Source organism: Cornus florida, unplaced genomic scaffold, assembly GCF_030987335.1.
Source record: "Cornus florida cultivar Cherokee Brave unplaced genomic scaffold, ASM3098733v1 CherokeeBrave_3.0.0_Hap2_Chr05, whole genome shotgun sequence".
Lineage (NCBI taxonomy): Eukaryota > Viridiplantae > Streptophyta > Magnoliopsida > Cornales > Cornaceae > Cornus > Cornus florida.
In genome coordinates this window covers 112,480,907-112,504,902 of record NW_026775575.1, presented here as the reverse complement: position 1 = coordinate 112,504,902, position 23,996 = coordinate 112,480,907, and the positions used below count along the sequence as shown (strand labels likewise).

General features: G+C 34.3%; 2 protein-coding genes across 5 annotated transcripts in view; one reads left to right on the top strand and one right to left on the bottom strand.

Annotated features, from left to right (window-relative positions):
* The first annotated feature begins 18,166 nt into the window (after nt 1-18,166).
* LOC132308645 (trifunctional UDP-glucose 4,6-dehydratase/UDP-4-keto-6-deoxy-D-glucose 3,5-epimerase/UDP-4-keto-L-rhamnose-reductase RHM1-like) lies at nt 18,167-21,697 on the top strand. The gene is made up of 3 exons (XM_059806787.1): nt 18,167-18,356; nt 19,240-20,824; nt 20,941-21,697. Exons 2-3 carry the CDS (start codon nt 19,253-19,255, stop codon nt 21,391-21,393), a joined length of 2,025 nt encoding a protein of 674 aa, XP_059662770.1. The 5' UTR covers nt 18,167-18,356; nt 19,240-19,252; the 3' UTR covers nt 21,394-21,697.
* An 885-nt stretch (nt 21,698-22,582) lies between these two features.
* LOC132308644 (alpha,alpha-trehalose-phosphate synthase [UDP-forming] 1) overlaps nt 22,583-23,996 on the bottom strand; it is a 35,621-nt gene continuing 34,207 nt past the window's right edge. For all 4 annotated transcript variants that reach the window (XM_059806784.1, XM_059806783.1, XM_059806786.1 and 1 more), the window contains one exon: nt 22,583-23,153. In XM_059806784.1, the coding sequence (XP_059662767.1) occupies nt 22,773-23,153 (381 nt within the window). In that variant the 3' untranslated portion in view covers nt 22,583-22,772. The remainder of the gene's footprint in view (nt 23,154-23,996) is intronic.

Here is a 23,996-nt window from a genome sequence, read left to right as displayed (position 1 = left end):
GGTTTAACTTCCTTATTGGTTTAAGAAAAATTCAGTTTCCTAATTTTCTTAATCTGATTTAACTTCCTTATTGGTTTTGGATTCTATAAAAGGTAAGTTATTGTAGGACAAGTTTGGGGACTCTATAAATATCAACTCTACTAAGATTTTAGAGTGTGTGAAAATTAGAAACAAAATTGTGCCAATACAAGAGAGAGCAATTGAGAGAGATTGAGAGAGAATTCTCCTTGTAATTCTTCATCTTTTTCATAGTGAATTTGTTCGGTGTGCTCTATGGATGTAGCCCTAAAATTTGGGTGAATCATGTATATCTTGTATTCTTGTATGTGATTTTATTTTCTCTGTAATTGCTTGATTATTCCTCGAGTAGCGTGCGTTGTTATTTTGTGTTTTCGCCACAACAACTGGAATCAAATTCGGTTGATTGTGCATTGTAACTCCAACAAACACTCCTTTAAATAATTATTTATTTACAAGTCGTAGAAAATTTTATACTTTACTAACTTCTACTATACCTTATTCTACAAGAATTCTCGGATCCTATCTACATTATCAACTACTATTTTATCTAGTAACAGTTCTCTCCTCTCAATGATATTTTCAGAATTTTCGATTCTATCAGTTTGTTTGGATGTAAAATATTTTTTAAAAAATATATATTTTATTTTCTGGTATTTGGTTGTCGTAAAATGTAATACCCTTAGTTTTCAAAAGGCTAATTTGGAAATTTTGATTGAGGATTTTATTGTATTTTTATTTAATTATCTGAATTGTGTGCTTGATTTCTTAATTGATTAAATGAGTATTTATTTAAGTTGTATTTGTTTATTTATTTTAAAATTAATTGTTTAATTGGTATTTAGTGAATTTATTTTAAATAAATTGTTAGATTGTTATTTGGTTTAATTATTTGATTAATTGGTGATTTAAATGACATGTTTTATTTTACAGCTTGTATGGATTATTTGTATTAAGTTTTGTGTACTTAGGTGGACTTGATTGTTTTAAATTATTATGTGTGCCGTATAGTTTAGGTTTAGGATTTTGATTAATGAGGTTGGAGTAGCCGATTTACATTGGGTTTAATTAAAGTTTATAGATGTATGGTTACAATCAGACTTAAGATTGGGAAGCCTATATATGTTCTTATATGTTGCTAGGGTTGGGAAAAACCCTATTCACGTACTTGTATCCTGAGAGGAGAAAAACAGAGAGAGGCTGGAGAAATAAACAGAGAGGGTCTAGAGAGTTTGGTTAAGGGTGTTGCTCGTGGGTAGAGTCAAGAAGCAACATAGGAAGAAGAATAGTGAACAAAGGATGAAGGAACGATCTTAGGATTCGCCAGAATTTAGAGACGATGTGAAAGGTTTCAAGCCGAAACCTTAAAGGCAAGTTTCAGTCTATCTCTTTCCTATAAACTTGTGTTCTGTGCATTCTTTATAGACTCCAGGGTTTAATTCAACTCTTAAAACGGATGGTTGATGCATGTTTCACCGGACTGTAACTTGTGTTATATTTATTTAAACTGAAAACGGTTTCTTATTTAAACTGGTCTGTGTTTGTTTTAAACTTCTGTAAAATAATTAAAAATTAAAATTAAGGTGTTCTAGGACTGTTGGGACTTATCTTAAACCTTAATAACTTTAAGGAAACTTTGGAACAGAGGTTAGAACTTTACCGGAAACAAGGAAGACGAACATAGGCAACACAAACTGTTTTTGGTTTTGGTTTAGATTTTTGTTGATTAATTCATACTGGAAGGAGATGAGTTTCTAGGACAATAAGAACTTAAATTGAACCCTAGGTATGTTAAAAATATTTTGGACAGGGATGTTGAACTTCGCTGGAAGCACAGAAGATCACCGGACGAAGCAGAGACGAAGCAGAGGGGGCTCTCAGGGGGAGAGCCAGCTCCCATGAAGAGAGAGCCGGCTCTCCATGGGGGAGAGCCGGCTCTGGAAGTGTTAGAGCCGGCTCCCATGGTGGGGGAGTCGACTCCCTTGAATAAAACCCCTACGGGGTGTTTTCGGGTAAGTTTCTGAGTTAAGGGGCTTAAATGGAATTTTTGAAAATTGTTGTGGGATTTTGAATATTTAAAATTAACTTGATAAAACCCTAATATAGTTGGTTTATGCTAGGGTGCTAATCCTAAGGGGCGTCATGAAACCTAATCATATAATGCGCATGCTGTCCGAGAGGAAGGAGGATTGAGTTGCTATTTGTTTTAGCAAATTAAATGAATTGATATAAAAGGGATTTTTAGGATTTTATATCAATGATATCTAAGACATACTTAAGTCTCAGGAATGTTGGTTAGGTTGTGGTTATGGGCAGCATGAAATTTATACACGAATTGGCATGCTGTCAGGGATTTAGGAGGATTTAATTGCTAGTCTTGTTCTATTAATTCAAGTGAACTAGTATGGAAGGATTGGTTGGAATTTCTAGTATAATGTTGCTCAGTTTATAATTCTGATAATCATTATATCATGCTATGAATGGTAATTGCTGAACTGTTATAAATTCTTGTTCTGTCAATTATATTGAGATGGATGGATTAAATTGTTTATTGTTTTAACAATTTCAAAAGGAGTTTTCATTATAAATATAGTCATATACTGGATGCATAATAGGATCTTGTCTATAATTGATTTCTATTATGTTTGGTTTTGGATGGATTGGATGTTTGAGTGATTCTGCATTGTACATGAATCATATGCATTATATGTACCGGTATGGGACGGTGACATATCAGGGATGCATTAGATCAAAATGCTAAGTCCTACCCCTTCATACATACGGAATGGATTAACTAAAATAGTTAAATCCTACATGGATGCATGTCCTGTCAACTAAAACAAGTTGAACGACATAACAGATGTTTGTTATTTTTCTGCACTAGGAAGGATAGGGACTTAATTAAAATATTTAAATGCTAATTATATGTCGTTGTCTTGGCGACGAATTGTTGACCGGCACAACATTGGTTTTGGATAGGAATTTATATATATATACTTATGGTACCGTGATACGAGCTTGAGTCTCCTGATCACGGTTAGGGTGCGTATAACGCAAAGGTTGGGTAGCTAGATATAGCTGATGTTCCCTGGTAGGTCTAGGTACTTGGCTGCTGGAAAGCGTGTTGTTATGTCACCTTCTACCCAGGTTGAACTATGTTATAGGCTAGTGAGCATCCTATAGTGTGTATATATATATATGGACTATTTTAGTTATTGCCGAGCTATCTAGGATATATCTGCGTATCGGGTTTATGTACGGATTGTAGTAGGATGGAACTTGCATGTGGGCCTGACCCACCTTGATTTTTCAGGTGTTCGTGAGTACCAAGCTTAGGGTTTGATCGTGGTGATGCAGATACAGTCACTCACTCTTCCGACTACATAGGATTTTCTTTCTTATTTTGGTTTTGGATTTTAATTCTGTAAATGTTTTACCAGTTGGAATTATTAGGGGTCCACTAGATGGATTCCCGAGTTGTACAGATTTGAAGGATTTAAATGTTATTAATTTATTTTTTTAAGTTGAGGATTTTTATTTTAGAATTCTTTCAGCGTTTTGTTATTTTATTCTTAATTCAAATTTTATTCCTGCTTATTTACATATTAATTGTCTGATATCCCTCGGATCTGTGCTCGGACTTGATCATCCGTGGCTCTAGAATCGAGGGGTATCACAGTTGGTATTAGAGCACTCCTGGTTCTAGTGTCCTTATGAGTGTATTTCGTTAGAAGTCTTCCGCGTTGCATCTCTTAAAACTTAGAGCCATATTAGGATTCATTGTATTCTTTTACAGTTCATTAGGAGGAGCTGATGTCAATTATATTTCATAATTATGGAATGGTTGACACTAGGAGGAGGATGGGGTCTACGACGACAACAATTTAGACCCAAAGAAGTAGAGGAGTACGTTATCGAGTTCTCTATCAGAAGCAGAGCTTGGGATCAAAGGTTTAGTTCCGGTTGGCGCTACCTTTAAACGTATAAACCAAGGAAGAATTTCGGAGTGTGTTTTTGGTCACCATATAAAGGGACAAACACGATTTCAGTTGTTCTCATAAAGGAGACAACCGAGGAAAAAGAATCCAAAGAGGATTCTAGTGGAGGAGATTTCAACATACCTAAGAAAGAGGGTATTGAATCTTGGAAATCAAGGATCACGCGAGAGTGATCTTGTTCACTAATAGTATAGTGAACGATACTTATAGAGTTGGTGTGGATCGACCTACATATAGTTAGACTTTCGTTTTACCTTTAAAAGAGGTAGATAAAAGAGAACTCTTCAGGAGCTTAGGATAGGATGGAGTTCTTCTCAGAATGAAGCAATGATTTGATGTCACGTTCCGGGAAGTATGGGAAGTAGGTTGTGACGTTCTAAGTTGTCTTATAAAGCTACATTAGACGGTTTACATTCCGCGTATAAGGAGGATGAAGGTTAGGCCTTTGGAATTTGCTGAGGCAAATGGATTTAGTTTTGAGCTATGGTTGGAGCTTATGTTTTGAGGTTGGTTGATTACCTCCGAAACTGGAAAAGGAGATTGTGAACCAATCAGGCACAGTTGATTTCTAAAAGAGATTTTTTTTACAAGGAGGAATGATGTTTTACGTAGATTTTATTGTGTTTTACTGTGTGTGCATTATGTGTTTCCTTTTTGTTAAATGTTCAGGAGGGGGAATGTGGTTTAGTTGGGGACACGAGTATGTGATCAACCAATTATCATTTTGGAGGAATAGCGATAATTATACTAGGATTTTGGGCATGGGGTCCAAGGATTTGGTAGTATACCTACCCTTAGCCAATTTAGTGAACTTAGATATGCGTAGTTATAGTACGTTTTTAGGATGGGATAGGTAAACCAGCAGTTCGAGTTAAATGATATAGATTCATTTGATAAACTGTAACGCCATGATGTTTTACCGGAGGAACTGACTTGGCTGAATATCTTCTTGGAGATTTTAGAAGAGGTAGTCCCAAGTCAGCAGGAGGATTTTGGTACTGGTTTAAGTACTTGTTGGAATGACATCGACTGAGGATAGTAGACGGATTTACTAGTCATCAGTCAATTCTTAATCAAGAATTTTATTTTCATCAGGGAGTGTCATTAGGAGGAGGTGCTGGAGTTGTATATCAAGGAGGAGGCAGAGTCACTCATTTGCACAAATAATATGGAAATTTTTTTAGGTTACTGTTCGCTACAAGTAGTTATTACTCGGAAATTGTTGACTATTTGGAGGATGAAAAGATTTCCATATGCGGTTGCAGTTAGACGGGATATCTAATAGACACTTACTTATGTTAGAAAAGTAAGATATCAAAGACTTGAAGATGAGACCGAACATCTAATATCTATCTCAAAGTTTGATATCTGGTAAATAATCTAGATGGACCGTCAGAGATCATTAGATCCTTGCGGCCACTTCTCATGCTAGAGCGAGACTGACAGAGTAGTTTCCACGGATCTAGATGAGAGATTACTGATTCTACACAAGGGTCAGGATTCTTGTTGGGAGATCGTTGACTGATAAAATTAAATCAGTTTCATTTTGTCTATTTTGGGAACTAGTAAGATATCAGTTTCTACGAATAGCATGAATCACGAGACGGCTTAGATGGATAGATGTGGTGATTCACACTTTGCGTTAAGCTTCGTCTGGTGGAAGTAATAGGGAGGAGGATAATCTTATCAACCGATATGGTAATTGAACCTTCGGTGGTTATTGCGTAATCCGTTGTGGTTTAACATGTGAAAATTATAACACCTGCTGTTACCAGGGAAATGGAAGTGGTCAATTTAGAATATTTGAGCTGACCCCACAGGAGGTAGTACCTTACTCAGATGAGTTTAAGGTACTGAAGGAAGATTGGTAGTTGTCTTTCTGCTTCTAGGAAGGTCGGAGTGACTGAGCTATAAAATTCATAAATTTTACGGTGCAGTCAACTGGTTATGGTTTGCATCACGACATACAAGGTTAGTTTTGGGTGCAGTATGAATAGGGACATGTATATACTGTCTTCCAGTGTATCACTTGTTAGTAAGGTGGAAAATTGATACTTGTATATCATTGGAGGTTTTAGTCACTTCCTATATCAAACTGAGAGTTGGACTAATCCAGAGAGGATGGTTGGTAGAACTTACCAATATTAATTGGAATTTTAATTCCATATGGATTAGGAGTGGTGGATAGATTATGTTTGCTTGTGGACATTTATTTCTAGAGGTATTTACCCGGGAGGTTTCTTATCAGTTCTACACTGTACTGATAATGAAATTATAGCGTGAGTGCTCTGTCAAAAATACGTATTCTAAAGATATTGGAGTGACAACTGTGCTTCGTATCTCTAGACGGGAGATTTAATCGAGACATTATATTTGATCATGGAGAATATGCTTAGGACATATATCCTAGGTTTGCATGGGTAATTAAAAGTGTTACTTCACTTTTCAGTTATTATCTGTGTTATTGTTGAAACAAGGAGGTTGGTGTGACAATAATTGGGGTTTTGGTTAGTCTGTGATCAAGATCTTTAACTTGTTGGTCTGGCATGGACGTAAGGTTATATAGTAAGACCTTAACTTTCTTTCAGGATATATCTGAGAGACATACTCTCTTTTGTAAAGGATTGCGCCCGGTTAGGGGGGGCGGCAGTAAGCTTTTGTAGATAGTTAAACATATTAGAGTTTTCTATCTGGAAATGGTTGTTTGGGATGTCTTCTATATAGGACGCAATGTTTTTGGGGAAAGGTCAGTTTTATGTGTTGTACTGGCTTTTCATGGATTTTGTTTATCGATTTAGGCAGTAGCCTATCGTTTAGCGTTACCAACTTGCTAAGCCCTGCATGCATAGTAACCTTGTGCGTATTTTTCTATAGCACTCGGAGGACTGTGGATTTGTACCCTGGTATAGGTATTGGGTAAGGAAGGACGGTTGTACGCTACAACCTAGGAGTATTTTTATTTATTTATTTTTTTTTTGTGTTTCTTAATTATACGAAAACATAATTTTTTTTTTTTTTTGGGGATTTGGTATACTGTGGAGCCCATCAACAGAGGCAAAGTCCACAACAGAATGGAAATGTAGTTACAATAAAAGAATTCAGAATTTCGTGAATTCCAAGGACGAAATTCCTTTTGTCAGGGGGGAAGAATGTAATATCCCTAGTTTTCAAAAGGCTAATTTGGGAATTTTGATTGAGGATTTTATTGTATTTTTATTTAATTATCTGAATTGTGTGCTTGATTTCTTAATTGATTAAGTGAGTATTTATTTAAGTTGTATTTGTTTATTTATTTTAAAATTAATTGTTTAATTGGTATTTAGTGAATTTATTTTAAATAAATTGTTAGATTGTTATTTGGTTTAATTATTTGATTAATTGGTGATTTAAATGACATGTTTTATTTTACAGCTTGTATGGATTATTTGTATTAAGTTTTGTGTACTTAGGTGGACTTGATCGTTTTAAATTATTATGTGTGCCGTATAATTTAGGTTTAGGATTTTGATTAATGAGGTTGGAGTAGCCGATTTACATTGGGTTTAATTAAAGCTTATAGATGTATGGTTACAATCAGACTTAAGATTGGGAAACCTATATATATTCTTATACGTTGCTAGGGTTGGGAAAAACCCTATTCACGTACTTGTGTCTTGAGAGGAGAAAAACAGAGAGAGGCTGGAGAAATAAACAGAGAGGGTCTAGAGAGTTTGGTTAAGGGTGTTGCTCGTGGGTTGAGTTAAGAAGCAACAGAGGAAGAAGAATAGTGAACAGAGGATGAAGGAACGATCTTAGGATTCGCCAGAATTTAGAGACGATGTGAAAGGTTTCAAGCTGAAACCTTAAAGGCAAGTTTCAGTCTATCTCTTTCCTATAAACTTGTGTTCTGTGCATTCTTTATAGACTCCAGGGTTTAATTCAACTCTTAAAACGGATGGTTGATGCATGTTTCATCGGACTGTAACTTGTGTTATATTTATTTAAACTGAAAACGGTTTCTTGCTTAAACTGGTCTGTGTTTGTTTTAAACTTCTGTAAATCAATTAAAAATTAAAATTGAGGCGTTCTAGGACTGTTGGGACTTATCTTGAACCTTAATAACTTTAAGGAAACTTTGGAACAGAGGTTAGAACTTTACCGGAATCAAGGAAGACGAACAGAGGCAACATAAACTATTTTTGGTTTTGGTTTAGATTTTTGTTGATTAATTCATACTGGAAGGAGAGGAGTTTCTAGGACAATAAGAACTTAAATTGAACCCTAGGTATGCTAAAAATATTTTGGACAGGGATGTTGAACTTCGCCGGAAGCACAGAAGATCACCGGACGAAGCAGAGACGACGCAGAGGGGGCTCTCAGGGGGAGAGCCGACTCCCTAAGTGTGGGAGCCGGCTCCCATGAAGAGAGAGCCGGCTCTCCATGAGGGAGAGCCGGCTCTGGAAGTGTTAGAGCCGGCTCCCATGGTGGGGGAGTCGGCTCCCTTGAATAAAACCCCTACGGGGTATTTTCGGGTAAGTTTCTGAGTTAAGGGGCTTAAATGAAATTTTTAAAAATTGTTGTGGGGTTTTAAATATTTAAAATTAACTTGATAAAACCCTAATATAGTTGGTTTATGCTAGGGTGCTAATCCTAAGGGGCGTCATAAAACCTAATCATATAATGCGCATGCTGTCCGAGAGGAAGGAGGATTGAATTGCTATTTGTTTTAGCAAACTAAATGAATTGATATAAAAGGGATTTTTAGGATTTTATATCAATGATATCTAAGACATACTTAAGTCTCAGGAATGTTGGTTAGGTTGTGGTTATGGGCAGCATGAAATCTATACACGAATTGGCATGCTGTCAGGGATTTAGGAGGATTTAATTGCTAGTCTTGTTGTATTAATTCAAGTGAACTAGTATGGAAGGATTGGTTGGAATTTCTAGTATAATGTTGCTCAGTTTATAATTCTGATAATCATTATATCATGCTATGAATGGTAATTGCTAAACTGTTATAAATTCTTGTTCTGTTAATTATATGGAGATGGATGGATTAAATTGTTTATTGTTTTAACAATTTTAAAAGGAGTTTTCATTATAAATATAGTCATATACTGGATGCATAATAGGATCTTGTCTATAATTGATTTCTATTATGTTTGGTTTTGGATGGATTGGATGTTTGAGTGATTCTGCATTGTACATGAATCATATGCATTATATGTACCGGTATGGGACGGTGACATATCAGGGATGCATTAGATCAAAATGCTAAGTCTTACCCCTTCATACATACGGAATGGATTAACTAAAACAGTTAAATCCTACATGGATGCATGTCCTGTCAACTAAAACAAGTTGAACGACATAACGGATGTTTGTTATTTTTCTGCACTAGGAAGGATAGGGACTTAATTAAAACATTTAAATGCTAATTATATGTCGTTGTCTTGGCGACGAATTGTTGACCGGCACAACATTGGTTTTGGATAGGAATTTATATATATAAACTTATGGTACCGTGATACGAGCTTGAGTCTCCTGATCACGGTTAGGGTGCGTATAACGCAAAGGTTGGGTAGATAGATATAGCTGATGTTCCCTGGTAGGTCTAGGTACTTGGCTGCTGGAAAGCGTGTTGTTATGTCACCTTCTACCCAGGTTAAACTATGTTATAGGCTAGTGAGCATTCTATAGTGTGTATATATATATATGGACTATTTTAGTTATTGCCGAGCTATCTAGGATATATCTGCGTATTGGGTTTATATACGGATTGTAGTAGGATGGAACTTGCATGTAGGCCTGACCCACCTTTATTTTTCAGGTGTTCGTGAGTACCAGGCTTAGGGTTTGATCGTGGTGATGCAGATACAGTCACTCACTCTTCCAACTACATAGGATTTTCTTTCTTATTTTGGTTTTGGATTTTAATTCTGTAAATGTTTTACCAATTGGAATTATTAGGGGTCCACTAGATGGATTCCCGAGTTGTACAGATTTGAAGGATTTAAATGTTATTAATTTATTATTTTAAGTTGAGGATTTTTATTTTAGAATTCTTTCAGCGTTTTGTTATTTTATTCCTTAATTCAAATTTTATTCCTGCTTGTTTACATATTAATTGTCTGATATCTCTCGGATCTGTGCTCGGACTTGATCCCCCGTGGCTCTAGAATCGAGGGGTATCACAGTAAAATATTTACGAAGAAAAAAAATATTAAAATTTAACAAAAATAATTTATTTATCAATTTTCGGTAAGTTATTTTATATGTCCCGTTTGATGGACTCGACCTCAATCTTGATGTAGACCTTTGCTAAACAAAGGCAAAATAAAAATAAAAAAATATTTTACCTGAAAAAAAAAAAAAAATTTTCAGAAAGAATATTTTACGGTGAAACAAACAAAGCATAAAAGTCAACTCTACTTATGCCCGACAGTTTCTCCCTGCAAATAGACGAGGCTCCTTGCAAATAGATGGAATCTAATAGTTTCTAAGTAAGATACTTGCCTGCAACTACAAGTACATTATTGTGCATGCCAACTAGGGTGCAACTTGGGCAGACTAATCTAGCCCAAATCGAAAATTTTGGAAGTGGATTTCTAAATTTATAAATCGGACTCAAATCGGATTGGATTTTTTAAAACCCAATCGTGTTCGGGTTGGTCTCGGGTTCAACCTGAAACCCGATTTTTTTTTTTTTGACACCTCTCAAGTGGAATGATATATATATATATGATTGTACTTAAAGAAAACCTGAATGGAGAGAGTAAGAGAGAAATGGGTATCAAGGAATCGCCGAAATCATCGGCAGCTAGCCGTGGCTTGCGGAGAGGACGGTTGCTGCCAAGGGCACCTTTTGTCTCTGCCAGCAACCACTTGTTTTTTGTTAATCAAGCCCTCCCCTCCTTGCTTTTGTGGTAGATATACTTTTTGATTCTCCAGCCCAAGATGGTGACTTTTGTAATTGCTCTACATATTTATACATTAAGCATTCAAAAAAAAAAAAAACCCAGCAAGTTAATGACCCGCAGGGCTTTTCTCTTTCTCTCTTACCTTTTGTTCAAAATATTTTGATTTGGTCTCTGGTGACTTGTGTTAGGGTTTTCTTATCAATATATTTATAAATTGTTTTAGGGTTTCTTTTAGAATAATTTGGAAATAAAAATTTATTCAATAACAAATAAAAGGAATTTTTATTTTTTATTTTAAAATAAAATAAAACAAGTTGTATTTTTATTATATTAATGAAAATAAAATTAGAGTTGGAAGCACACAAAAATTAATAATTGAATAGTGATGAATTGATCGGGAAAAAACAAAAGAGTAGTAAAGAATTGAAAATTAAAATTTTCTCGAAAAAGATTAATGTTTTCAAACAGAGATTTAATTTTCAAATTTGAGAAGAAAAAAAAGAAGAAGAGTTGAACGAGTCAATCTGTCCGGCCCGAAATTATTCTGGTTCGGGTTACATGAAAGCCCAATTCTAGACTGACATCGAGCCGGACCAACCCGACTCAACTTCGAATCGAGTTTGAGTTGAGATCGAACTGGGTTCGGCTAGTCTAACTTGCACCCTACTAATAACTAATAAATAACAAAAATAAAGCTAACAATTAACCACAATAAAATTTAAGTCAACGATTTTTTTACTAAAAATTAACACATTTCGGACACCAAAAATGTTCAAAGTTTTTTTTTTAATTCTGATTTAGAATTTATACCTCGGGTTGAATTAGAGATGTGGATTCATGTAACATAATATGTTCAAATTGCACCTTTTTGTTCAAATTGTAATATAATAACATTTTCATTTTGTGTTTTTATTTTTACTCAAAACTAAAATAACTTTTTTTATTTTGAGATGTTTTTTTTTTTTTTTTTGTAATTAAAAGCATATTTGGTGACGTGAAATTTATTATAAGTCAAACCAAATATGTTGCAGTATTTTGCTTCTCTATAAAAACGGTTGTCAAATAAGTAGCAAGGTACAAAAAATAAATAAATAGAAGAGAAGGAGGAGTAACAAAATAAAGCACATAATAAAATAAGTTTTTTTATTAGGTTTCGTTTGTTTGAAAACAAAAAAATTTTTAGAAAATATTATCGTGTTTGGTTATCATAAAATATTTATGAAGAAAAAAAATATTAAAATTTAATAAAAATAATTTAACCATCAATTTTTGACAAATTATTTTACATGCTCCGCCCGATGGACTCGATTTTAACCTAAATTTTTGCCAAGCACAAAGTAAAAATAAAAAAATATTTTACGTTGAAACAAACAAGCCTAAATAAACACGTCTTTAATACCAAAGATAAGCTTTTTTAACCATCAAGAATAGTTCCCATGTTGTTCAGAAAATCTTCCCGAATAAGGGCATGCTCAATCACTTCATCTATGGTAATAAAATACTAGCTGTCATCTTCCCCATAGTAATTTTTTTAAGGATAAATTACCCTAACTTTCCCTGCAGTCGGGTCTAATTACCATTAATTTATAGTTTTGAAACAAATTTGGTTAACCTCTCTTGAAGCTTGTTTAAAATAACTCCGGCCTCCATTACCGTTATTTGGCGGTTAAAAAACAATTTGTAAATCCCAAAAATGCCATTCTTTTGTGCAGTTTCCTTTTTGCTTCTCTTTCTTTTCTAAACGTCACATGCCTTCAAGACAAGTCCTTCTATATATATATATATATATGATCCAATTTTAGAGAGAGAGATTTAGATCGAGAAAGAAAGGTTTAAGCAGTAAAAGCAGCATGGTGGGTCCATGAATGGGGTGGAATTCCTTTCACAAATAATGCCACTCCATCTTGTTTATCTAAATGAGTTGGGTCGTGAAGGGTGCACAAATGGTACGTATACGAGAACATAGGGAGAAAATAGGAGGGTGCAGGGTCCACCCCTTTCACTTTAGAGGTGATGATATGAGTTTCAGAGGGAGGAAATAGGAGGGTACGTATATGAGAACATTGTATGCATTTGGAGTGGTATACATTGTATATATACTCTATATATATATAATGCCGCGTGCATACTGCATATGTAATTTATACCCGAACGGGATATTCCCCTCAGGCCAGGGGACTTCCACACTAAGATTTTAATAATTTCTTTAATGTTTTGTTTGGTAGGAGGAAAGAAAGTGAGGTATGTAGCGAATATGTAAATTAAACAACAAATTTTATTAGTTTGGTAAAGAGGAAAGAAGGATAAAGAGAATAATACTTATAGAAATTTTAAATTACAATATTTTTCTAAATTATGAAAGTTTTAAATTATAAGACTATCCTCTATAAATTACAATATTATATGATAAATATGATAGTAAAAATAAGTCAAAACTTTCTCTTCCCTTCTCTCAGGTGATAAAGCTTGAACTTATTATTTTTTCTTATATCCAATCAAACAAAAAAATAGAATGACATAATATTTTTTTTTTTCTTTTTTTTTTGAATATTCTTGATATTTAGGCCTAAATATCATCAGCATTTGGATGTTATAGAGAGACTCATGTAGATCCCTTTATGTATGTAGTATCTAACAACTGAGTTGTTTTAGACTCAACACAATATCTTTTCTATATTCAATCACACTTAAAAGAGGAGACAGATTATGGTAGTGCAATCAACATCTAGGAAGAGAGGGAATGGAGGTGGTGGTTGAGAGAGAGGGAGGATAGCGACAACGGTGGAGATAACAGAAGGCTAGGGAGGCAAGTGGCGAGGAGAGAGATAACGAGGGAATATGGTGGAGGGGTATTGAAAAGGAAATAAACATAGTGAGAGAGGATAAAATTGTAAAGTGCTTTGTGATGTTAACGACAAAACTCTGACAAGGGATGTTAGAGTGATTTTTGCAAAATTTTAAATCAATTGTAATTAAGCTAAAAATATCATTGGAGTTAGAGTAATTTACCATTTTTTAAATTGAATTTGGCAACGTGGATTAGATTACTAAATTTTAAAAATACAAGTTTAAAATTTGAATGAATATGATTATTAATATACGCACCATTTAAGTTTGGAGTATGATTCGAAAGTAAGACCTCAAACACTTACGTCTAGAATTCCTTTAACACCGCTATGTCACTGGGACTATCACCTTCCAATTCACTGGTTAGAAGTTTAGAAAATAAAATGTAAAATTGTGATTCATTTCACTTTATGTTTTTCTTATTTTTGGACTTTCTATGTCTATAGTTTATATAATTTGTGTTTCACTGAACAGAATATATATCAAAATAGAGAATTTTAAAAAATGTAATAAAGTGAAATCTTGGATTAAATTACTAGCATGTGAGTAGGTCTAATTTTTAATATTGATTGTCATAAATTTCAGGTTTGACATAGATACCAAAACCAAAAAACAAAGACAAAACAAGTTGACACTAGATCACCTCACTTCCTTTTCTCTTTAATTCCTTAAAAGACATTTCACAACTTGTGACTTGTGAGGAATTAAAACAATGCTGGTCGTAAATTCATTATTAATGAAGAGGAATAACAGAGCTCACACTATGTTGCCATCAAATTACGTTCCTCGTGTGTGTGTGTATATATTATGATTATTGTTCACCAATTTTTATTTATATTTATTATTATTATTATTTTTTAACTTATTGGAAATTTGGAAGTTCTATTTAATCTTATTCTAAATGTTCCTCCTTGGTACTTGCTAGATTAATAACATTTTATAAGTCTCTTTCTAACATGAACTTTGGATGAGTAAGCTAACAAACTTTCTTAATTTTCGGGAAAAAAAACTTAACAGACTGTCTTTTCAACTAACTTTTAATGAATAAAAAAAGAAGATAGGAATAATTGAATGCCTATATATGTAGTTATTCAAACTCAATTTTTTAATGGGTGATGATATTGACGCTATATTAATGTATTCAGAAGCTCCACTTAAATACCTAAATAAATTTTTTGGCATAAATAACCTTGAATTCCTCTCTGTCTCCCTCCTCCCTTGCATTGTTGTTGACAAATGATGTTTCTGCATCCAAACTCATTATCATGCCTAAATTTCTCACCGTTATGAACATTGTGTTGCAATAGTGAAAAAAAGGAACAAAAATTATTATCCATAAATATATATACTCATTTATATATGCTAGCTCGAACTTTGTATTGCATCACTGAGGAGAAAGTTAAAAAGGATATTCATTTAACATGGTCTGATTCTTATAATATTCTTGTGTTATATTTTTATTTGGTTTGGCAATCAAACCTTACAGAGTTTATTTACAGAAATAGAACATAATCAAATGAATACGTACTTCACCTCACCCTTTTAAGAGGTTAGCAGTAGTTTCGTTGAGGTAAGGATTGTTTGAACCATGGCAATGGCTTTTCTGTAAAAAGACGTGTATAGTTTATTTATTGTGCAAGAATAGTGAATGGTGGAAGTGATTAGAATGGGGTCGAGGTAAGATGATGGAGTCATATATGGTTCGTGAGAGAGAATAATTGAGAGAAGGAGAGATGACCGACTCTCTACAGTTTCAATAGGAGGATCCTTACAACTTTTTTGGAGCCATAATATCAGCTCATTTTTTTTTTTCAAGGAAAGAAACACAAAATATGCTCTGATTTGTTAGAAATTATATTTTTATTATTTTTTACCCAACACAAGTTATATTTATGTGAGTTATAAATCAAGTCACATAAAGCGAGTGTAAGAATAGAAACGAGTACGTAACTTCTAAATACCTAATTTATTTTCTTTCTTTTTTTCTTTTCTCCCCTCACACTAGTGTATATATAGATTGAGTCTCTAAATATAAACAAACAACTACTTTACTATATATATCTCTATTATAAATTCATATATATGTATGTGTGTGTGTGTATATATATATATATGCACACACATTCAATATATAGTTAAAAGACAATTAAAATAAGAAAGAAAGAAAAGAATCCATTCCCAACAGACAATTTTAAAAAATAAATAAATAAACATAATCCATTACAAGAATTTTATTGATATATATGTGGGCGCGCGCATAGATCAATTTAGGAGGAGAAGAAATAATTAAAATGACACTTTTGTCTTATAAATTTATATTTTAAATGTTTTATAATGGTGGGAGACATTCAATTAATTAATGTGTAATTTTAGAAAATCACATAAAATAGAAACTAGAGTGAGAGGGACGCAGAACTTAAAGTAATTATGTAATTTAGGTTATAAATGTCTCTTAATTGGTAGGGCCAAAGGGCCTTGATAAGTTCATATGTGGTAGTGACAAAATCTCCATGGTAGGTTATGTTTTTATTTGAATGAGATGCATCATGCATCTAGCTAGCTGTGTCGGCATCTTAGGAATAAAAATCTGGAATATATCCCAACTTCATATAATCAAGCAAAGGTCATGTGAAACCACAAGCTATGAGTTTTTCATTGTCCCATCACAAAAAGCGTTAGTGACATTTTACATTTATAATGGAGTATGTATATTAAGAATGTTGTAAATTCATCTCATCTCATCTATTTTATTTATTATTTTAATTATTGTGAACGCTTTAGCCTTTTGCATTCCAGCAAATGAGTTGCTTCATGCTATTAGGGCTTCCTCTAACTTTTAATCTTAACATTCTTTTCCTTAAAAAAAAAAAAAATCTTTTGATTATTCATTGCTTTCCCTAATTTTAAATTCCATTTTAAATTTTCAAAAATTGCCCAAAAATGAGATGAACTATTATATGCAGAAAAAAGAAAAAGAAAAAAAAGAAGCTTCTTTACCGCTTAAAAGGCACTTTTATTTTTTTATTTTTAAAAAAGAGTGTTTATATGTGTTTGGTAATTATTAAAAGCGTTTTTAGTGGTTACCAAAGTTAGCTTGTGATAGAACATTTGACTTAACTTAGAATTTGGTACATGTTGAATATTTTAGGAAATTCTTTTTAATTAGATAATTTTGACTTTTTATTTTTTTTTATAAAAAACAATTACACCACTTTTGCTATTATCAAATATGAAAACATCTTATTAAAGGATATTATTGTAAAATTAGTAATAAAATAGTTTAAATAAATACTGTTACCAAATAAATTAAAAAATAATTTAATTTTAAAAAGTACCTATTGTAATATGTCACCAAATATTTAACATGTTTTTTAATAATCGCAATTTTTTAACAACTCTACATAAAATATATATATATATATATATATATATTAAAGTTGGTTGAAAGTTAACAAGAGCACAAGAATAAATTGATTAAAGTAATTTCATTTCTGTTAAAGTTGGTTGAAAGTTAACAAGACCACAAGAATAAATTGATTAAAGTACTTTCATTTTTTTTTGCGCAAAGAAAAAGAAGTCAACTATTTTAAGTTAGTTCGCACATTCATATCGTTAAATTTTTATTTTTTATTTAAACAAATCTACCTTCCTTGTTCAAGAAAGCACTCTTGGTATGAAGCATTGGTTGATAACGTCAATGCCAATAAAAAATAAATTAAAAGATTATATTCAAATAAATAAAATATATAACTACCCATCACGTCAAGATACAATTCCTTTAAAATTATATCAAACTAATGTGGCATTAGTGTTTTAAAGTTATTTTCATTTCTAATCATAGTTACCCTTTTCTCAATCCCAATCGAATTTTGGATACAAAAATTAATTACAAAACCATAATGAAGAGTCATGATCTATAAATCACAATGTTGTCAATGGTTTAAAATTTTATTATTTTCTAATTCCATTTAAAAAAAAAAAAAAAAAAACTTATCGAATTTCATTATCTAAATACCAAATTTACATGCTTACCAAATTTTAATCCGCGGCTCTTATTATTATTATTATTTTCCTTTCAAAAACAAGGATTCAAAAGGAAATTGTTTGGGGGGCAAAAAGTAACTATTTATTTATTTCAGCCAATGGAAATGTTGCCAAAAACCTTAGACTCACACGATAGTGAGCAACAAAGTACCGGGCCCATTCACACAGTGTGGGGACACTACTGTTATGACCGACCTACCCTTCATTCCCGTGGAAGGTAGCAATAACTCCTCATAAAAATGCGGCCCACAAGGAAAGACGCGTGAAGTAAATAACCCAACCGACATAGGGCATTTAAGTCAATTCAACTCCCCGATGGCTCTCCTTAACCGTCTCTGATTTGGATTTGCATGATTGTACAGAGAGACGGAGAGAGCTACTACGATATGCATTTATAGGCCTCTCTTAAGCCTCCACTCTTCTCGTAAATCTCCGTTCTTTGTTCCTCATCATTGCTTGTACGAATCGCTTTCTCTCTCTCTCTCTATCTTCTTCTGGGATCTCTCTTTCTCTCCATTGTGGTTGATCCTGGTTTGGTTATTCATTTGTAAGTTGATCCAACTCCGAACCTTTAATTGTTTTTCAAATCATGTTAAAGTAACACAAAGCTTGATTTTTTGAGTTGATTGAAGTTTGTTGATCCAACTCTGAACCCTTAATTGTTTTTCTAATCATGTTATAGTAACACAAAGCTTGATTCTTTGAGTTGATTAAAGTTTTTTATGATCTGGGTATTCTTTAACTGGGTTGGATCTATTGATAAATGTGTTTAATTTTCATATCTTAAATGCCGTTAACTCATATTTAAAGCAATGTCATTGCTTAATTTAATGTAGATCTGTTAAATCCATGATTATATATGCGTGTTTGTGTGTGAAAACATCTGTTTTATCTTTAATCGTTATTAAAGGATCAAGTGTAGGATCTAATAATTTCGAGTTGTTTTCTTTCTAGTGATCTGCGTTGAACTAAATGTGGATACTACTGATTCGATTTTAGTCTGTGCTGATCGATATTGGATTTGTTTGAGTTACTATTTATAATGATTTGATCATTGAACTACCTTTAGTTTCCATTAATATCAGTTGTTTATCTCTTGATTTTCTATATTTAGAAAGAGAGCTCTGCTTTGATAGATTTAGTTCTCTTTTCAATGCTTTGTCTTTTTTATACTACACGCCATAAATGCTTCTAGAGGGTGTCTTATATTTGGTTGCTTATGTGATTTCATTGGTGAAAGCGTTTATATGAAGTGTATTATTTGATAAGGTCATGTTTATTTTGATTCCAAATGTATCGGGTAACAGAAGGTCATGTCATTGGGTATGAATTTTTTTGTATTTCCTTAGCAAATCAGTGCTTGGATTTTGTAGCATTCTACGGTTACTTTTTGTGGAGCTGAATTTAGTTTTGCAATTTGTCTTGTTTAGAGGCTGCTTTGATATGGCTGCATATACCCCCAAGAACATCCTCATTACTGGGGCTGCTGGATTTATTGCTTCTCATGTTGCTAATCGGCTCATCCGGAATTACCCTGAATACAATATTATTGTGCTTGACAAGCTTGATTACTGTTCAAATCTTAAAAACCTCCTTCCATCACGACCATCACCCAATTTTAAGTTTGTGCAGGGGGACATTGGCAGTGCAGACCTTGTCAATTTCCTCCTCATCACCGAGTCCATCGACACAATAATGCACTTTGCAGCACAGACTCATGTCGACAACTCCTTTGGTAACAGCTTTGAGTTTACCAAAAACAACATTTATGGAACCCATGTCCTTCTAGAGGCCTGCAAAGTCACTGGCCAAATAAGAAGGTTCATCCATGTTAGCACGGATGAGGTTTATGGGGAGACAGATGAGGATGCTGTTGTAGGAAACCATGAAGCTTCTCAACTCCTTCCTACAAACCCATACTCTGCCACAAAAGCTGGGGCAGAAATGCTTGTTATGGCTTATGGCAGGTCATATGGTTTACCTGTGATAACCACTCGAGGAAACAATGTCTATGGTCCCAACCAATTTCCTGAAAAATTAATCCCAAAGTTCATCCTCCTAGCCATGAGAGGTAAACCCCTTCCAATTCACGGGGATGGTTCTAATGTGAGGAGTTATCTCTACTGTGAGGATGTTGCTGAGGCTTTTGAAGTCATTCTTCATAGGGGAGAAGTTGGTCATGTTTACAATATTGGGACAAAGAAGGAAAGGAGGGTAATTGATGTCGCTAAAGATATATGCAAACTATTCTCAATGGACCCAGAATCAAGCATTCAGTTTGTGGACAACAGACCATTTAATGACCAGAGGTACTTCCTAGATGATGAGAAGTTGAAGAACTTGGGGTGGTCAGAGCAGACTACGTGGGAAGAGGGGTTGAAGAAGACCATGGAGTGGTACACCAGCAACCCTGATTGGTGGGGGGATGTTTCTGGAGCATTGCTCCCTCATCCTAGAATGCTGATGATGCCTGGTGGGATTGAGAGACTTTTTGATGGTCCTGAAAAATGCAATGAAGAATCCTCTCATTTTTCAAGTAATCCTAATCAAACCCGAATGGTGGTTCCAGTTTCCAAAAGCAGCTCTCCTGAAAAACCCACCTTCAAATTCTTGATTTATGGAAGGACCGGGTGGATTGGTGGCCTTCTTGGAAAGTTATGTGAGAAACAAGGGATTCCTTATGAGTATGGAAGGGGGCGTCTTGAGGATAGGTCACAACTCTTGGCTGATATTCAGAATGTTAAGCCTACTCACGTTTTTAATGCTGCTGGTGTGACTGGTAGACCCAACGTTGATTGGTGTGAATCTCATAAAACAGAAACAATCCGTACCAATGTTGCTGGTACATTAAACTTAGCAGATGTTTGCAGAGAGAACGGACTTCTTATGATGAATTTTGCTACTGGATGCATATTTGAATATGATGCTACTCATCCAGAAGGTTCTGGCATTGGGTATAAGGAGGAAGACAAGCCCAATTTCGCTGGTTCATTCTACTCCAAAACCAAGGCCATGGTAAATTTGCATATTCACTTTCATTCTAATTCAATGAAGGGTTGTAATTGAATACATCTTTCGAAACCTCATATTCATTATGTTTACTCATGTAGTTTGTTTGATTTTTCAACCAGGTTGAGGAGCTCTTAAGGGAGTATGACAATGTTTGCACCCTCAGAGTCCGAATGCCAATATCCTCGGACCTCAACAACCCTCGCAATTTCATTACTAAGATTTCACGTTACAATAAAGTGGTTAACATTCCGAACAGCATGACCATATTGGATGAGCTTCTTCCTATTTCCATTGAGATGGCGAAGCGGAACCTGAGGGGCATATGGAATTTTACAAACCCTGGTGTTGTGAGTCACAATGAGATTCTTGAGATGTACAAAAAGTACATTGATCCCAGCTTCAAGTGGGCTAACTTCACACTGGAAGAGCAAGCCAAGGTGATAGTTGCCGCTCGAAGCAACAATGAGATGGACGCATCCAAGATGAAGAATGAATTCCCTGAGTTGCTTTCAATCAAGGAGTCGTTGATCAAGTATGTGTTTGAACCCAACAAGAAGATTTTTACAAAATAAGCACTTTAGGGTTGTAAATCTCAGGGCCAATTCCACACTTTGCACTTGGCATTATGGTTTCAGATTACGTTTAGTAGCGTTGATCATGTTAAGTCATTATTTTCAGGTTCATCCCGTTATTACTACTCTTTTAGAATCTAGATGGTTACAAGGACTGCTCAAAGTGTTTTTCATTATAGTTAAAATTTAGATTTGTTTACATTCCCTTCTGAGAGGAATGATCGAGTTCTTCATATATTTGTTGTCATTGTGAACCTTAATCACTATTGGATTCTATTATATGCATTTGTTTGTTCAATACTAATTCTTGCATTCCTTTAATTTTCATTTATCTTGGCATCAAAGGCTGATTAAAAAATCGTTTGAATTGAGTTATACGTTTATTTACTCACCCAATTGAAATAAGTCCCAAGTACTACTTTTCTGGAGGAAACAAGTGCAAAATATCACAACCCTTGTGACTTTGGAATAGTATATGTTTTTTTTTAAAAATTTATTATTATTAGTTTTTTTCAGGCTTCACTTTCACAAGGTTTATGATCTTTTTGATACTTCGAAGTTAAAGAGTGAACTAAACCCATGTGAATGTCCAAAAACTACCAACTTTGTTAAAGAACTCGTGCAAAAATTTTATTGATGCGTGAAAATGCGGCAAATTTTCAAGTCTTCATTGTCATGCGTTACAGAGACTCCAATTTTCAAGATTTTAACTTGTGAAATGATTGGGTTGATTGTGGGATAAAAGGGTTGATGCTTTTTAAGTAGTCTCTCTTTTCACCAGAATTTGGTACAAAAATCTTCAGATTCCAGACCCTCTAAAATGAGAGCTTTCACAAAGACAACAGACCAGCAGGTCCAACCCTGAAGAAAATCCAACTTTGTTTCGAAATCGAGATGTGATTAGGACTCTCTGAGTACCACATATATACAGAGAGAGAGCTCACTGACATGGTGACACCCATAGAACTACTGGCAAACTAGACCAATTTTCAGGCACAAAGGATTAAACAGCCTATGGAGCCAATTTAGGGTCACAGCCTGATCAGCTCGTGGATATAATTCAAGAGAGCAGTGGCAAAGATTCTTTGCTTCAAATCTCTTGGTGCTTTTCTTTGCTTCCTTCTCATTGGGACACCAAAGATTCTTACCTGCTTGGTGTGTGTGTGTGTGTGGGAGAGAGAGAGAGAGAGAGCACCGAAAAACCATTTTCCTATATGTTTGAAATTCTTAATCAATACTGAGGTTTTAGATGGCTTAGTTTGTAAAAACTACTAAATGCCTTTATTGAGCTTGCAACAAGAAAGCTTCCTGGATGACTGCCATGCTTTAATTCCGAAGTTGCAAGGGCATGATATATCTCTAATTGACGATGAACAAGTTCAGGTAGATGCCGCAGCCAGTTCCCTCAGGAATGCAACAACATCATCTGATGATCCAAGGAGATACCGAGCATTGGTACGGGTCCGCCCAACAGCACAAGAGAAGTAATTCTCCCCCTTGAGATCGAGCACATTCCATGAAATCTTTTCTGGAGAAGACTTCCTACTCCCACAGATATGGTTGTTGGTTCTCTTATCTGGGTTTGGCAAAGGTTTTTGATTCTTATTGTGAGATGATTTTGAATTGCTTCTGTTGGCTGGAAGCCTCAAAGGTGGTCTTCTCTCTCCGGGTAGCTTTGATGTATCAGATACCTTGCTTCTAGGAATACCCATGTTTTCAGAGGGAAGCTCTGGCTCGAAAAATGTGTACACATCCTCATCCTGAAGCAAAGTTAATAACCATCATATTGAAAGAGCCAGCATATCTCTTTTTCCAAAATGTATTGATATAGTGGCATAGGCAAAATGAAGAAAAATTAAGCACCACAGTCAACTTGCAAATAACACCCTTAATTTACATCACATGTAAATTAACAATTAGTCTAGAACGCCACATGTTTCAGTAGTAACTTTTTTCATGTGTTCAATTCACAAGATGTTCGCCACCAAGGGTTGAAGCCCCATGCTACTTCCTCACCTTCCAAAACTTCCTCCTCACCTTCCAAAGTAGAAGGTCAAGGGTTCAAGTCCCAATAAGGCAATGTCGGGGTGTGAGTTTCTTGGTAGGAAATTTTTTTCACAAGATGTTCAGGAAAAAAAAAAAAAAAAACTCATAATTAAACTTTTGTTGCATTCGGGAGCACATAATCAGCACCCTGGAATTAGAATTGGAGGAAATTTAGTTCAAAATGCTGATTTAGTTCAAACATAGATTTAATGTATCGCATCTTCAATTGTCACGTATTAAGTATATGAACTTACACAGTTCATGCATAAATTACAAGTTGCTCTTCCTTTGGGAAATTCTCTCTATGATACCATCCTATGTATTCCATCTATAGTGGAACATGTCGAATTCAGTCCACACACCACGACATATTGTTTTGTAGCTTAGGTACTGCAATCTTACATAATATTGCTTTCTCACTGGTTTACTATGTGCAATGCACATGTACATTTATGTTTCTACAAATTGATTTGCCTTAATCCAACGACATTGATACACCAGTTCCTTTATTTCATTCTTTTTAAGTAAACAGAAGATGGAATATGTGAGAATAAAAA

Excerpts from the sequence above, each read along its gene's own strand:
- LOC132308645 (XM_059806787.1), top strand. The coding sequence starts at position 19,253 with ATGGCTGCATATACCCCCAAGAACATCCTCATTACTGGGGCTGCTGGA. Across the intron at positions 20,825-20,940 it reads ACTCCAAAACCAAGGCCATG|GTTGAGGAGCTCTTAAGGGA; the intron begins GTAAATTTGCAT and ends TTTTTCAACCAG.